At 39.2% G+C, this 16,709-nt stretch overlaps 1 protein-coding gene across 8 annotated transcripts in view; it reads right to left on the bottom strand.

Annotated features, from left to right (window-relative positions):
- Positions 1–9,532: 9,532 nt before the first annotated feature.
- Positions 9,533–16,709, bottom strand: part of SGMS1 (sphingomyelin synthase 1) — a 256,609-nt gene continuing 249,432 nt past the window's right edge. For all 8 annotated transcript variants that reach the window (XM_039871804.1, XM_039871805.1, XM_039871806.1 and 5 more), the window contains 3 exons: positions 15,186–15,339; positions 11,978–12,144; positions 9,533–11,260 (listed from right to left, as the gene is read on the bottom strand). In XM_039871804.1, coding sequence (XP_039727738.1) covers positions 11,081–11,260; positions 11,978–12,144; positions 15,186–15,339 — 501 coding nt within the window. In that variant the 3' untranslated portion in view covers positions 9,533–11,080. The remainder of the gene's footprint in view (positions 11,261–11,977; positions 12,145–15,185; positions 15,340–16,709) is intronic.

Here is a 16,709-nt window from a genome sequence, read left to right as displayed (position 1 = left end):
ATGGAATGAAGCCCATCAATGCCACATGGAACAGGAGTATCACCCAGCCAAGCTCTGCCCAGACTCCTGACCCACAAAACCATCAACCATGAAAAAAATGGTTGTAATTTTAGGCCACTGTGTTTGGGGTTGTTTGTTATACAGCAAACATAACTGGAATACCCTCCTTCAGGGCCCAAGTCAGGGTCCATATTTTTCAAGCTTTCTCTGATTATTCTACCCACTTACATCTCTGAGTTGTCGGATTCTTTATAATTCTGGTCTTAAATTAAATTTCTTTTAAAAATATAAAGCTGTCCTAATCCACCTGTAATTTAAACTCTTTTTATCCTACTGTATTGCTTTGTAGCACTTTATATAATAATGAGTACATTTGTTGATTGATAAGAATGCTACTCGTGTAACATGGGACATATCTGTAACTGTAAGGTGGAGGGGTGAGGGCTGGGGGAGTGGTACTTCCTACCTGGTTTTGCCCTTTCTAGGCACCAGAATCTGTACTGTAATGGTAAGGTAATATTTATCCAATCCAGCATTTATTCATGTATTTATTAAGTACCTACTCTTTGCCAGGCACTCTTTTAGGCCCTGATGATAGAGTGGTGAATAAAGCAAAGTCCTTCTTTACATAACGCTTCCATTCTAAAGAGAAGAAGACAAAAAATAAAATTGATTTATTTCGTTAAAAGCGCTAACAAGAAGAAAAAGCAAAACAACAGTGAAAGAAGATTGTTTCATACCGTATAACCAAAGATGTCCTCTCTGATAGTGTGATTATCTCGACAGACACTTGAAGGAAGTGGGAAAAAAGTAGAAGTCATGCTTATGCCTGGGAAAGAGCATTCTAGGGAAAAGGAGTAGCAAACATCAAGGTCCCCAGACAAGAATGTGTTTGGTAGGTTGAAGGAAGAAAAGATGCCCAGGGTGACCTAAGCAGGGAGAACAAGAGAACAGTTGGAAATGAAGTCAAGATGTGTGTAGTGGATGTCACGAGATGGTGGTCAGGAAGGCCTTACAGATCAAGGCAAGGACTTTAGATTTCACTCCAAATGAGATGGAAAGTCATTAGGGATTTTTGAGCAGAGCAGCGGTATGATCTGTTCTTTAGAAAGTTTACTCTACACTATTTATCATTTACATTCAGTGCCAACACACACTGCAGAGAGGCAATCTTCAAAGCAACAAGACTAATTTGGAGCATTTTGCAATATCCAAGCAAGAAGCTAAGACTAGAAGGCTAGAAGTGGAGATAATGTGAAGTGGTCTAATATGGATGTATTTTGAAGGCACAGTCCACGAAATTCCTTGTTGGATTAGAAGGATGAGAGAGAGATAAGAGTCAAGAATATTCCAAAGCTTTGTAGACTGAAGAACTGGTAGAGTGGAGTTGACTTTGGCTGAAATAGGGAAGAGTGTGAGAGAAGCAGGTTTGGTTAAAGAGAATCAAACTTTGGGTATCTCTGCAAAGCAATTCTGGAGGGATTTTTTAGCTCAAGATCTTACGAGAATGAATTCTTGAGACTGGTTGTAAGTGATCTATTATCTGCGATGACAATAGTAGACAAAAATATAGCCCAAAGGGAGAGAGCTTTTTAGGTAGTACAGAGTGATCACTTTTTCTTTTGATAATTATTTATTGTTTTGATGTGAATTAGAAATATAAATTATAGAATAAGGCTGAACCAATTTTTAAGAACTTTATTAGAAGAAAATTCTAATTAAACAATAGTAAAGTGATAAATAGTTATGGAGAAAAATCATGTCAGCTATACACTAATGGATGAACTTTGGGCAATACTGGTTTACAATTTAATATTCAATTAATTTAAGAATCTTTAAAGGTCAGTCTCTGAGAAGAGAAGCCTTAGCCATCAAGTCTGTCCTGATTAATCCAAATTGTTATTCATTTACAGTGGGCTAATCGTCTTATGTGATCCCCCACCACATTTTTTTTTCACATGAGATCTGCTCAGGGGTGGTGTGCCCTTTACCAAAGGCCAAAACAAACATTAGTAAATTATTCTCATTCCATGTTCATATATAACTGCTCAAAGGCGACTCTAATTGGAACACTTATAATTTGGTTGATTTCCAGAGAAGAATAAGCTTCTTTCATAAGCCCCGCACAAGGCCAGTTGCTGCCTTACTCTGTCTTCTGATAGCTAAAGGTTTTGCAGGAAGCTCCACTGCCAAACTCTAGTAAGTGACTCCACCTGAGTCTGCATGTGGCTCCTGTGACACCAGCGATCTTCAGTTGACAGTGTTTGGTGGGAAGAATCCCTTCCTGCTTAGGGTAGAAACAGAAAATAAGTTATCCCATGAACCCCAGAACATGACTCTTGTTACCACCACCCCCTTTTAATACATGTAAGCCCTTTAAAGCCAACCTCAAAACAGCCCTATGAAGTAGCTACTATTGTTCTACCCATTTCACAAATAAAATAACATCTGAGGCTCAAGTAGCCACATGTCCAAAGTCACCTGACTGGTAAGTAACATAATGTATTTTATGACTGCTAGTGTTTCAATCCATTCAATGGGACCATAGCACTTTTGTGGGTTACTTTATTATAGCTGTGCCTCCTTCCCAGCTATTCTCACTCTGAACTCAGGACGACTTCAGGAAAATTCAATGATTACCATTCTAACTAATTGACAAGGCTTTTGCCTTGCCGAATGAAGTGTGTAAATTGAAAAGAATTTGGAGAGAGAATACGAAAGAGAAACCTGTGCCAATGGATTGGCTGCAAAAGGAGGTTTGGGGAAGACAGAGAAACCAAGGGAGAGAAACTTGAGGAAGCACGAGGGATTTCTAGTGCGGAAGTCTAGTTTCATCTTTGTAGAGCATTAGTATAATTTTCCCCTTAAATATTTGGTGATATTAACCAGTGAACTTGACTGAGTCTCAAATTTTATTTTTCACTTCTAACTTTTAATTTTGATAATGTGTGATATATTGTCCCGTTTCCTCAAGGCCACCCTGATACTGGTAATGCCGTTTCTTAATCTAGAAACCAGTTACTTAGATATATTCAGTTTGTGAAAATTAATCTATGTACTTTTCTTTATGTATGTAATACTTCAGTAAAGTTTATGAAAATATTTTTACTCTGTAAAAAAATATTTTAAAGTATGTCTGACTCTGACGGAGGCAGCGTCTGAGATCTTGCTCTCTGGCATATGCCGTCAGTTGGGCTCAAATCAACTCTTATGAAAATTCAAAAAAAAAAAACTGACTGAAATAATAAGGAATGTTCCTGACTCACATAACAGCTCTGAGGAAGGCGGCCCCTGGGCTGGTTACTTCAGTGTCCAGTGCTATCAGTAAGGACCCAATGCCTTCTCGTGTGTCAGTTCCATCCTCAGAGGTGCAGAAGTTCTGGGTATTCTATCTAGACACAACCTTGCCCAGAGGAAGAGGGGACTTTCATCTTTTTAAAAGTAAAACAAATTTCCTATCAGCAGGTCTGGTAATTTTTTATAAAATTAAACATATCTACCCTATGTGTCTACCCAAACCCACATCTCGGTATTTACCCTATGTGTCTACCCAAACCCACATCTCGGTATTTACCATGAGAACTGAAACACACGCACACACACACACACACACACACATGCACGCATACACACACAGGCACACACAGAGAAAACATACAAGAATGTTCTTAGCTGCTTTATTCATAATATCCAATACTTGGAAGCAGTCTATCGAGTGGATAAAGGAACTGTAGTACATTTAGTCAATGAAATACTACTCACTAATAAAAAGGAACGAATTATCAATGCACATGACAACATGGATGAATCTAAAAATATTATCTAGAGTGAAATAAGCCAGACACAAAAAATACATACACAGTGCATTGTGGGGGAAAAAAATCACCAGTGGAAAAAAAGGATAGATACAGTAGCTGTTTGCCTCTGGGAGTGGTAGGGTGATGAGCTGGCCAGGATTGACTGGAAAGGGGTATAAAAGAACCTTCTGGGAACACAGTAATGTTCTATGTCATGATAGGCATTTGAGTTACATAGGTACATGCATTTGTCAAAACAGCAAATATACATCTAAGATTTATATATTCCTTTGTCTCTATATTTTATCTCAAAAAAACCCCCAGCAAATTTTGAATTTTAGTTAATGGTACAAATGTCAAAGTGTTTAGGAAGAAGTGAACTGATATCTGCAATTCGCTCTGAAATGCATTCCAAAAAATAGGAATAATTGATAGATGCTAAAAAAGATAGATAAATGGATTAATATGTGATAAAGCAGGTTAATAAAATAATGGTGGAAACTAGATGGTGCCAAAATGGGTTCTTATTGTAAAAAGCGTACAAGTTTTACACTTAAATTTTTTCTTATAATAAAATGTTAGTGGGGGAAGGTTTTATGAAAAGAGTTTCAAGGCAAAGTAAATTTGGAAAGCATTAGCTTAATAAAATTTAAGTAGGTTTCTGCAAGAGAAGATTTATTAGCATCTTAAATACACTGATATGAATGCTAAAGATTGTGTGTGTGTGTGTGTGTGTGTGTGTGTGCTCCCTAACTTAGGGAACCCCATCAAAATCAAACTGAAAGGGAAGAGAAAACGGGGCAACAGAGAACGCTGTGTTCTCTAGCACCTAACATTCGCCCACCCTCCAGGGGCCAGTGCTCAATGACTCTATCCCTTCAGTTCAGCCCCCATCTCACTAGCTCATTTGCCTTCAGTCCTGGGCTTATGAAGCAAGCTGCTGTAAATCAAAACGGAAGCCAGCAGGTCTTCCTAGTGAGCTTGGCTGCCTTTCCCGCTCTGACCTCCTTTTAGGAGTAGGAAGACTGCCATCAATTCCTCATTTTCATCAAATGAAAAGACTTGGATTTGAGCCCCCTCATTCTCAAGAGGAAAATAGATTTCCTAGGGCTTGAGCAAATTCATTGTTACTGATTTTAATTGGTGATTAAGCCCTGAACATCTTGAGAAATTAAACCAGTTTTGATAGCCCAGATCTACAGGAAGCCAAATCGTCACAGTTCTCCATACCCGCCATGTGTTAAAGTGACATTTCAGATACCTCCCCATCTAATTTTGGTGACTTTTTGTTTGAATTCGCACTTGGTGAATGTTAATAGTATGTGGGGGTTACGTGTGCCGAATACATTGACATTTTCTCTCCTGAAGGAAGAACTGTACCGCCACGCCCGCCTCTGACTACTTTGCTGTGTGTTGGGGGTGCAACTGGTGCAGAGGATGGTGCAAGAACAAGGAACGATGCCCTCTGGCCATATTCTTTGCATCGGTTCCTCTGTCTTCTTGAAGTTGCATATCTAGGTGCTTAGGGACCAGGAGCCTCAGGGGAAAAGAAACCTCCTTAGGCAGCCTCTTGGATTCTGAAAGTCCAAACTGTAAGCTGCAAGTGTCAGCTCATGAGCACAAGAGTGCGCTCCAGAATCTGGAGCCAGTAATGCTTCCAAAACAGACATGTGCCAGCAGCATTAATTGGACACAATTTCTTTTCAAGCCATTTGCTTTACATGTTCATCCTTGAAGCCTGTGGAGAAATGGAGCTAGCAAACGCCTGCAAATTCATCTGTCCGCCTCTGGTGTGGAGGCTCACTGAAGCGTCCTAATGGTGCCTGCTGTGAAAAGGAAGTTTGTGCTGCAAACACACTGTATCCTCACTTCTTAGCCCTGCCAGGGGCCGCTGTCACAGCCTAACACCAACAGTCAAAAAGCTCCCTTGGCCAAAAGGCTCATAATGAACACACTTTCTATAAGCCTGACAATGATTTATTTGATGTGGCCTCTTTAAATTTAAAGCCAATGATTTCGGAGAAGCCTTCAAAACAAACATTCATTTTAAGAGTCAGATTTTGCTTTTTCCAAAAATTATATTTTTCAGAAACATTAAAATAACAGGGAGCATTGCTATACATCTCCAACAGGAAACCCAGTATGTGCCTTTCCATGGTCATAGGCTCTTTATTAAAGAGACAATGAATAAAAGACAGATTGCTTTGGCTGAAACTCCCTTTTCTCTCCCCACTCCTGCTGATAAATACCTTTAGCAGAAAGCAATCCAAACAATACCAGTTCCTCCGTGTGACAACACAGAGCTGGCCAGGGGAGCAGACTCCAAGTACCAATAAATCATGATGGCCATGCATGTTTCTGCTTCACTGCTACCCTGGCTTATCATCCAAGATGATTGTGTCATGCTATTTCGGAGCTGGCCAATACTCAAAGCAACTATTGTGCATGCACATCAGATGTTCAGAATGCTAGAGCAAGTGTTTTATCAAAGGTAATAAGATGTCTGTTGGTTCAGACTACTGATAATATAGACTCAGAAGTTCAAGGCTGAGTCCAGGCTTGGTTTCTTACCCAGGTTAGCTCTTGTTCTGGTTGGGTCCAGTCTTTTCTTTGAGACTTCTTGCTGAATGCCGCAGGAGCCTCCTTTTCATCTCTGTTTCACACTTTCCTCTGTATGACAGTGGTTATTTACTGAGCACTTAAATTGTATGCATGCCTCATCGCTGCCCCACATTATACCAAAACAGTTAAAATCATCCTTATTGTGAGGAAACTGAGGCTCAGAGAAAATTTGCCAAGCGACAGTGCCTGCAAGCAGCAGAATTGAGATTCCAACCCATATCTGGGGCCCCAATTCATGGGTCCTCAAGCCTACGGCCATACAGCAGGAGGTGAGCTGCAGGTGAGCAGGTGAAGCTTCATCTCTATTTGCAGCCACTCCCCAGCACTAGCATCACCGCCTCAGCTTCACCTCAGATCATGAGGCATTAGATTCTCATAGAAGCACTGGTCCCTGGTGCCAAAAAGGCTGGGGACCCCTGCCCTAATGGATATACCATACTTTCCTCTACCTTCTCCAGTAGTTTCTTTTTCCCCTACACAATTACTCTCATTCTTCATAAAACAGTGGAGCCATTCATTCACAGGCCTGGGAGGGGACTCTTGGGTGTCAGAGACTTCTCTTATCCTCACCTGAAATGCCACTCCTGTCCTCTGTAGCCACACCTACGAATACTTTAACACAGAAACCATCACACTGGAGGTTGCATAGGCCTTAAGATTGGACTTTTTTTGTTGTTAAACTTTAAAAGAACAGACTGCCAATTTCATTGAACTCTGGTTTAAACTCTTAAAACTCTTCCTAAGAATTCTCAAGAGACTTCAAACGTTTACACTCACCAACCACGGTATGTTGATAGAATAATAGCTCCTATAAATGCTATTCCAATTAACCAAACATTACACATATGCTATTGTGATTAATAAACAACAGATTCCCTTGAGAGTATCTCTAAATTCATAGCGTGTACTTTCTGAATCATTAGATGCTAAACAATACCACTGTGCCACGCCAGGGCCTGAGGAATAAAAGAATAAATGCAATAAACATGAACTCTTATGATAAATCCTAACTCCATATTCTCTTCACCAACAGTAAGCCAGAGCCATTTGTACTGTCCTTCTGCCACTCTCCTAGAATGCTGCTGCCTCATCCATTATCCAAACACCTCTTCATCCCTTGGGGCCCAGGACCAGGCTCTTTTGCAATTTCCTTCACTCTTAGTCTGTTTCCCACTGATCACACCCATGTCTGATCTTCTCGTGGGAGCTGGGAGTCTGAGACTTTGGAGGGCTGGCATCGATTAATCTTCTGACTTGTGTTCTGAACCAGAGTATAGATAAGAATTTTAAGGTGCTGAAAGGCAGAATTTCAAGTCAGCAGTTTTGATTTATTCAGTGTTCTGACTAAACGGAGAAAAAGAGGCTATCACTTTCAAGGGATTCAGGTGGCATATTCTCATTCTAGTTAATTCAAAACTTGCTTTTTTCATGTAATGGTCAAGTGGAAGCTAGCATGTATTCTCACTTTGTACCATATTTATCAAGTTCATGAGATATTTATCAATTTAGGTACTTGCCTGCGATACAAATAAAACATATAGTTATTACGAAACTGGCAAAATTAATCTCACACCATATGGCACGAATTTTTTGCTCCTCAGTCCATAGCTTTATGTTACTTAGCTTTACCATTAAAAGCAGATTTCCCCCACTGCAGATTCTTACTGAAGAATTTAGGAAAACTAAGAGAATTGGGGGGAGGGGGGCAGTGAGGGGAGGTGGGACTGAGGACAGCAGGGTGGAAACTTGGTCTCTAATCAGATTTTCACCACTCACCAGTTGCATGCCCTTGGGAAAGTTATTTAACATACCAGGGTCATCTCGTAAAATGGGGATGAAAACTAACCTCTCAGTTGTATGAGGATTAATAAGATAATACATGTAAAATGCCCAACCTGCAAAAAGAGCAAAATACAGACGTTAATATCTAGGGCTCTGACTTAACCAAAGGACAGAAAAAGTCCTCATATCCTCATTCAGGCAGCTATTATCAAGTGCACTACAGTCTCCAGAAGACAATGAGATGTCTCTGTGTCTCCTGGGATTTGCAGACTAGAGAGCCACAGGATATGTCATTCACCAATCAGTGCAGTCAGACATAAAGAGCAATCAGCAAGTGAATTTCTTGACACATAGGTAGTACGTAAACTTATAATAATGAAAATTTTAATGTAACTATTTCGACTTAGAAAAAAGGGATCACTATTGTTAGCAGTGCCAATAATTCATTTTTACTACTCAAGTTCCTTTCCCTTTCAATATGTAGCACCTGGTGAATAGTCAAAGTTAGTGAAAGGCTGTAAACACAAACCTATCTGAGGATTTTACTCTATTTGCCTTAAGAGGCCACAACATTTTTTCTGACTGAGACATAGTCCAAAAGACCATGAATGACAGACATCTTACTAATTTTACCTTTCTAGCTTCCTCAGACACCTTTCCTTCATAAGCACAGGCCTTCGCTGGTTAACACCTTCCTTTCTTTACCATATCAAGAGTATCTTTTTTCTTTTTAAAAAGTTATTTTCCATTACCATTTATTAGCAAAGCACTAATGCTGTATCTCTCATTTCAGATTTATTTCCATATAAACTGGAAAAGCTGTATTACTTCCAGTTATAGGGGAAAAAAGTTAAGCGACCTGATTGAGAATTAATGAATTCAGTGTCGATAAATGATGGTCTGCAGTTTGAAATTAACTTATCTGTGATTCTTTTTATATACAGTTGATTCTTGAACAACATGGTATGAACTGCATGGGTCCACTTATGCGCAAATTAAAAAAATACATTCAGTACTTCATATCAACAGATGTAAAGGGCCAACTGTAGAGTCAAAATTATATGCAGATTTTCCGCTGGGTGGGGGTCAGCACCCCTGAACCCCATGTCATGCAAGGGTCAACCATACTTTGAAAAATACACTCAATCTATAGAGGTTACTGAAATTCACAGTACATTTAGAGGAACCTCAAGGGAAAGGAAACATGATTATTAACAGCTCTGTCTCAAAAAAACTCAGTGAAGGAATTCCAAAACTCAGTTTCTTACCTTGCATCAATGACTTCATTTAGGACTTCTGTGAAGAAGGTGAACACATTAAAAACACCACCATTTATTTTATATATCAGTTTTTATTAAAAAGTGCATTTTGATTAATTTATGACCTAGGTAAGCTGTTAAGATATCAGTATACTCTCTGGAATAATAACTTTACAAAGATTTAAAACAAACAAAATTTTAAAAGCCTTTTTATTTCCTTCACCATTATTGTTTTACAATACAAATATCACCTTGTGAATACACAAAAAAAAAACCCTACGGAAGATAATTCTGCTGCACGTAAAATACAGAATGGATATATATACTTCTTCATTCTTAAAAAACTATTTTGTTCTCCACATTGGCAAGTATAGAATAGAATACTTCCCCAAACATACTTATGTTAGGAGTAAAACAAAGTTACATGCAGTTTCTGCACAAATATATTTTAAAGAAATAGATATCTTTTCTGTTGTTCACCAACAAAATTGTCATGAGAGTATGGATATCTAATTTATAGCTTTCAAGTTTTAGTTAAGTGATCATTTTCAAAACTCTTTTAAAAAGAAGTATTCATGGCTGTTTTCATTGTACAGTTAAAATTGAACTACCAAATAGATGATAAAATAATTTAAGTGGTACGTATCACTGCTGCCTGCTCACAATATGGGAACAGGGTCTGACTTTCTAATTAAATGCCCCATTCTTTAATTCAGAGCAATTTAAAAACCATAAGCAGTCTTCTGATTTAATTTACCTATAAATGCAAAATTTAGTAGTGTATACATACATTTATATTTTCATGGAATACTTTATTTTAAATAAAAACATTTAAGATTGCCTACTGACCATACAATCAAGACAAGAAAGGCACTAGAAACATAGACAAATTTCTCTCCCAAGAAGCATTTTTAAATTTTAACTCTCTTCTCTGACATGTAAAAATCTTTAAATTTGGTTTTCATAACATCATTTTGAAAAATAAAGTTAGGAAATACTTAGAAAATCACTTTATAACAGAATCTATTTTTTTTTTTTTTGCACTTTTTGACACACTGTCTCTGCTGATTTTACAAAACCCAAAGTTACTAAACCTTTCTGTGTCTGTCATTTTCATTTGAATACTGGTGCAACAGGTAAAAAGATTTCAGAATCGAACCCCATTCAGGTACTTAGAAACCTTCATAGAGACATTTGCTAGAAAATGGCTTACAGCCCAATCTTTGGGGCAAGAGATATGAAAAGTATGTTTTCCCAAGAAAATAATACGCTTTATTTCCAGATGTGACTGGAAAGACCAGAACTTATGATATAAAAGCTTACATTTATGCTGTTGCATCATATACAAAGGAACATGGTGGTCGTGGGTTATGTAAATTCCAAACTTATGAACAGGAAACGTGTACAGTGCATGATAGGTTAAATTTTCTTTATTGTTGTCCAACGCAGGTCCTTTGGAGAGAAAAAAAGATCACAGTGCTGACCAGGTAACTCAATAGGTTAAGTCAAGGTAACCGTTGAAAGATAGTAGGATTAGGGAGGTGTTTATTTTATGGCATCTTCTCTCATGGAGTTCTTAGCACTTCGGACAGTTCCTCGTTCCCCCACTTTGTACAGCTGTTATGTGTCATTCACCAACCGGCTGTATTTAACTTGCCTACTGAGGTGGACTACTGGCCAAGAGAAGGGCCAATGATAAGATCGAGGTACAATTCCTTGGACATTCTTTTCAAAGTACTGAAATGGCCTGTACCACCACACCCTGGCCAAGAGGTTCATCTGGGAAGCTTCTTTTAGCACCTAAAATAGTAAAGAAAAGAAAAATCAAGTTCAGGAGGAACAATGAATCATTCCAACCTCAAAAGGAACATACATATTTTTCTCATAATCTTTCACTTTAAGTTCAAATATTTTTTTTATATTAAAATTCACAAAGAGCCCCAGATGAACCCCATGTTCACCCACATATCCCAGTTTCACACTCACACCACCATTCTATACTCTGCGCTCATCTGCAAACCGGGCCACACCCCGGTGGAAAAACAAATAACTCCAATTCTGGGACTGCAAGGAGAACTTGTGGCTTACTCAATCTTCTATTGATAAATAAACACCTCAACTAACTTTTTGGTTACTCATGCTTCTACAATGAAAATGGACAAACTTAATTAAACATTAGGTATTAAGCTGGCGAGGGGCCCAGGGTAGGAAGGAGAGGGTAGGAATGCAAATCAAACAACAGGTGGGCACGTCTTGGAAAATATTTTCAGGGACAATGAGAGTGTGACATTTGTTCTAGGACAATGCAATCTCCTGTCATCATATAAACATCTTTCTTGTTTGTTTTTGATGCTGAAGTGGATTGGCATCATAAGAGACAACGTAATCTTAACTGACTATCCCTCAGAAAAGAGAAACCTAAGACATCTGTAGATTCTTTGCATTCTTCCCCTTGCCATGCCCGCAACACCAGGCCAGGAGAAATAGAAGCTCCAAATCAAATGGGGGGAAACTCACTTGCTGATTGGCCATAGTGTGGTACCACCAGAAGAGTCTCGTGGTGATGTAATATGCCACCACCACGTCCACAGTGTAGTGGTCATGCGCCAAGAGAATACAGAAGATTCCAACCACGCTGAGAAGCCAGCAAACCCAGTGGTACCACCAGAGTCGTCGAGGGGAATCTGAAAAGAGGAGAAATCTGCAATAGTCCCATTATTCGAGTACTGCTAAGGCCGCCTGACCATGCCCCTGCTACTATGGTGAATACAGCTGGATCTTTCCTTCTGAAAATAGATCTCTTGGGCTAGCAAATTTAAGGGCTTTAGCTTACCTGCAACCAATATTATAAAACAGCTTATTTTATAAGTTATTTTACTAGCAAGAGTAATTCATATTTGGCTTTTAGTTGATTCAGATAATCATAAATGCAGTTTAAAAAGACAATTAAGGAAAGGTGAATGTTATCATGCGCCATTAAAAAAAAAGCTGCCCACCGACGTTTAATTTACTTGTAAATAATTTGGGGTTAATGTTCTACATAAAAATCCATCCTTTTGGTCTATGGATCCCTATACATGGACTAAGCGATTATAATTGATAACAACTGTCATTTGCTTTCCAAGCTCTACAACCATACTCTGAAAGTCTTTGAGATTCCCATATCTTAAACACAAATAAGAAAGAATCCAAATGCCCGAGAATCCTAGACCAAAAGCATTCCCAACGGTAGGGTAATGTCAGATAAATACTGGTATGCACCTACACTTGGAAAGTCACTTAAGGGAAGCATGAAAATCTCCATTAGTGCAGGCCTTCTGAACGTGTATGCTTAATGGATGGATTTCGGAAGGTCTGAAATTCTAGGCAAAAATACTATTTGAATTAAGTTTACCCTCCCCACCCCAGGGGAGAAATTTCAGGCTTTTATTGGATTCTCAAGGGGTCCAAGAATGAGCCATTCATTCATGCAATATTTATTAAGCATTTTCTCAATAAATATTGTGCTCAGAATAGGAACTGCTCTAGGTGCTGAGATCAAAGAGCCTGCCTTTGTGGAGAGGTCCCTTCCTAGTAGGGAAGAGAGACAATAAAAAATAATTATAAGAAATAAGGAAATTATATACTGTTAAAAGGTGAAAAATAAAAGTTGAACAGGAAAAGGAGGATCAGAAGGGTGAAGTGTGATTTGTAATTTTATATGGAGTGCTCAAGGTATGGGGTCTCAGTGTATGTACAGGGCTCCATATTCCATTTCCAGAAAAATCTGTATTTGAAAGCTTAACAAAACAGCAACAAATCGGTGGGTACCATTCATTCTCCATGCAACTCTATTAATTAGTGTCCATACATGCCATCTATTTTAATTTTTACCCCGTCTCCCTTACCCATGAAATAGCTATCAGTATCTCATTCTAAAGATGTAAAACTCAGAAAGGTTAAATGTCTTTCCCCAGGTCACAGAGCTAGTAAGTGAAAGTACCAGGATTCAAAAATAAGAGTTTGTGACCCAATATGGCACACTGCCTTGTCTTCCAGAAGAATAAGGCCTAACCCCACTAAAGGATTTCAGGTACCAACCAACTGGGGGGCAGAAATCCATCCCCCGGGGCTGCTGACATCAGGCCCATTCCATTTCCATTTCCCACGCCCAGTTACATCCTAGTAAAAGGGCTAAATCATGGCCTGACAATTCTGAATAGACATTGCTGGAATTTGCTAAAATACTAAAATACAAGCAGAACACCTATTCTCTTTTCTCTCTCTTAGTGCCCTGAAGCACAACTTGTCTTCTTCTCCTGTGTTTCCTATCTTAGTCTTTTTAAGACCATAACTGAGCATTCACCTTTCAGTCTACCACCTCTCTCCTGAACCCCCACAATCCTGTTATCTGTTGACCTTTCTTTGTTAATCTCCCTCTGATTCCTTCACTCCTCTCCATCTCCAATGCCATCATGGTGGTTTGGCCACCATCATCTGTTTCCTTGACTATAGCGGCAGCCAGTCTCCTAATTTTTCTCCTGGTCTCCAGTCTTGCCCCTCTCCAGTGCATCCTGCAAGCTGCTGCAAGAGTGGTTTCTCCCTTCAAAAAAGGATAAGTTAGATGACATTGCTCCACTGGCATAACCTTCAGTGGGCACCCCATCTCTGTCAGATGGAAGTTCAGATTCCTTTTGGTGGCATAAGGCAGGCTCCATGATCTGGTTCCTACTTTCCAGTTCATTTTCATTTCTCATCATCACCCCCACTCTAAATTCCACCCACATTAAACTTCCGCAAGGTACCACATTGACACCCCCAAACTGCAATGTGTGTCCCTCCTCTGTGGTACTGGTATCCTGGTTTACCTATCGCTCTTCATGGAAACTGCCTGTTCACTGAGACTGTTTCCAACAGTACAATACTGAAGACAATTTTCTACAAGTAGAGAAATGAATAAATAATCTCTCGTTCATTTATAGTATTGTAATACAAATGGCAATTAAAATAAACCAGAATTTCATCTCAAAAACATAATTTGAAAGTGGCAGAAAGCTACATTTAACAAGATACTGTGTATGTAAATTTAAAAAAACAGAACAGAATAATACACAAATACAAAAACATGCATGGAAATGAATAGAAAAATGGGAAGGGATGAAAAGTTTTAATCATATGCTAACATTTTATTTGCTTTTTTAAAGGAGTTATTTGAAATAGATATGGCAAATGCTCATATATATTAAATCTGAGAGTGTACAGGAGTCCCAGTAATATTAGTTTGTGTGTTTCATAAAATATTTTAAGTACTTTTTTTCAAAAGGAAATTTCCTATTTAGTGTCTCCCTCATTTAGTGTTCCTGAGCCCCTAGCCCATATAAGGGTAACTGACCCACCACTGTACCCTTAGGTTAGAAATATGTGCTTGAAAAAAATGTATACCGAGTAAACACACAATCTTCCATCATCTAATCAGGCCCAATATGAGATTTCTGTGTCCCTGAAATTTTCTTCTGGCTCCTTCTAGCAGCTGTAAAACACCCCAATACTATAGCTGACACCTGAGGCAATGAAAAACTCCAGTGAAGAAGAGCCATTCCTTCTGACCACATACATTTCCCTGGTGCCTGCTGCATCCAGGCATGGTGGTGAGACGAAGCACTGCCTTCCTGAGGCCTCCAGTCTTACTTCAGCAGACTTGCCAGAGACCATGGGACATTCTAACAGAAGCCTGTTTTAGACTTACACTCTTTGATAAATAAGTAGGTGAGTGTGAGCATGACCGTGTGGCCGCTGTACAGATAGTCCCCACACATGTTGTGAGAGCCAGTGATGGACAGGCCACCGCCAGCAATGAGCTTCATTATTCTCCGCAGCTGGGCTTCCCAGTCTCCGAAAAGCTGGTGGGAAAAGAGAAAACAAGATTCATTACCAGCCCACCTGACAGTGTGCTCTAATTACTATTTATATTCAGAATTAAGCTTTGTGATATTGTGATTTATAATAACAAATATATATTTGGTCTTTGTCCCTGTTCTGCGCACAGAGCTTCTAAAACCTTTGGAAGTTCCCTAAACATAAGAAAGATAAAGGCCCTTTTGTTATTCATAACAAGCTCCTTTCAACCACACCTGAGTTCACCTTAATGAGCTGACATTTGGAAAGTACCTAAGGGTGGTTGCCAGGAGAACCAACCAGGTGGTGAGAGGGTTGGAACTTTCAGTCCACTTCCCCCGCCTCCAGGGTAATCACCAATGGCCAGTGACTTAATCAAAACATAATAAAGACTCCACAAAAATCCAAAAGGATGGCGTTTCAGAGAGCTTCTGGGTTGGTGAACATGCAGAGAGATACAGGGTGACACGCTTCCTGGAGAGGGCACAGAAGCTCCGCGCCCATTCCCACATATCTTGCCCTGCGCATCTCTATCTAATCTGGCTCTTCCTGAGTTATATCCTTTTATAATAAACTGGTAATCTAGTAAGTAAATTGTATTCCTGAGTTCTGTGAGCTGCTCTAGCAAATTAATAGAACTAGAGGAAAAGGTCATGAGAACCTCTGATTTACAGCCAGTTAGTCAGAAGCACAGGTGACAATCTGGACTTATAATTGGCATCTGAAGTGGGAGGACAATCAGCGTGAGACTGAGCCCTTAACCTGTGGGATGTGACACTATCTCCAGGTAGACAGTATCAGAATTGAGTTAAAGAGAGTTGGAAAACTATTTGGTGTAAGAGAAAACCTCCCCACAGTCACGGAAGTGTTGACTGTGGTTACCGAGAATAGAGGAGACACACAGGCTGTTCTTCCTTTACAAACTTATATTAAGACACATAGAATCTCTCACCAGGAACCTGCCCATTCAACATCTATGGTTCCTTGGGCAGCCCTTGGAAAGGGTATGGCCCTAGAAATGAAGGACATAGCTTCAGAATTTTCCTCAGATATTAGCATTTTCTAATAGCACATTTCAGCAGATGCTCAGTCAATTTTTTTCTTAAATTACAATGATAAAGACTGACAGATTTACTCCTATAACTACCATTTTGGGGGGAAATTTTTTTTAATCTCTAAGGAAAATTTAGAGATATATTTTCACATGCTTGGCCTAAAAGACAACAGTTCTGTTAACTTAGCTAAAGCAGCTGAAGGTTGGGGTAATCAAACATGCAAATATTTTTTTGTATGTGATTTTTGGGGACCAAATTAAAAGAGGGGCTGAGTAGGACGTACCTTCAATCTCCTGAAATTATGTGGGTAGAATTGCATG

This window comes from Pteropus medius, unplaced genomic scaffold (assembly GCF_902729225.1).
Source record: "Pteropus medius unplaced genomic scaffold, Ma_sr-lr_union100, whole genome shotgun sequence".
Classification (NCBI taxonomy): Eukaryota; Metazoa; Chordata; class Mammalia; order Chiroptera; family Pteropodidae; genus Pteropus; species Pteropus medius.
This window is presented reverse-complemented; position numbering and strand designations above follow the sequence as displayed.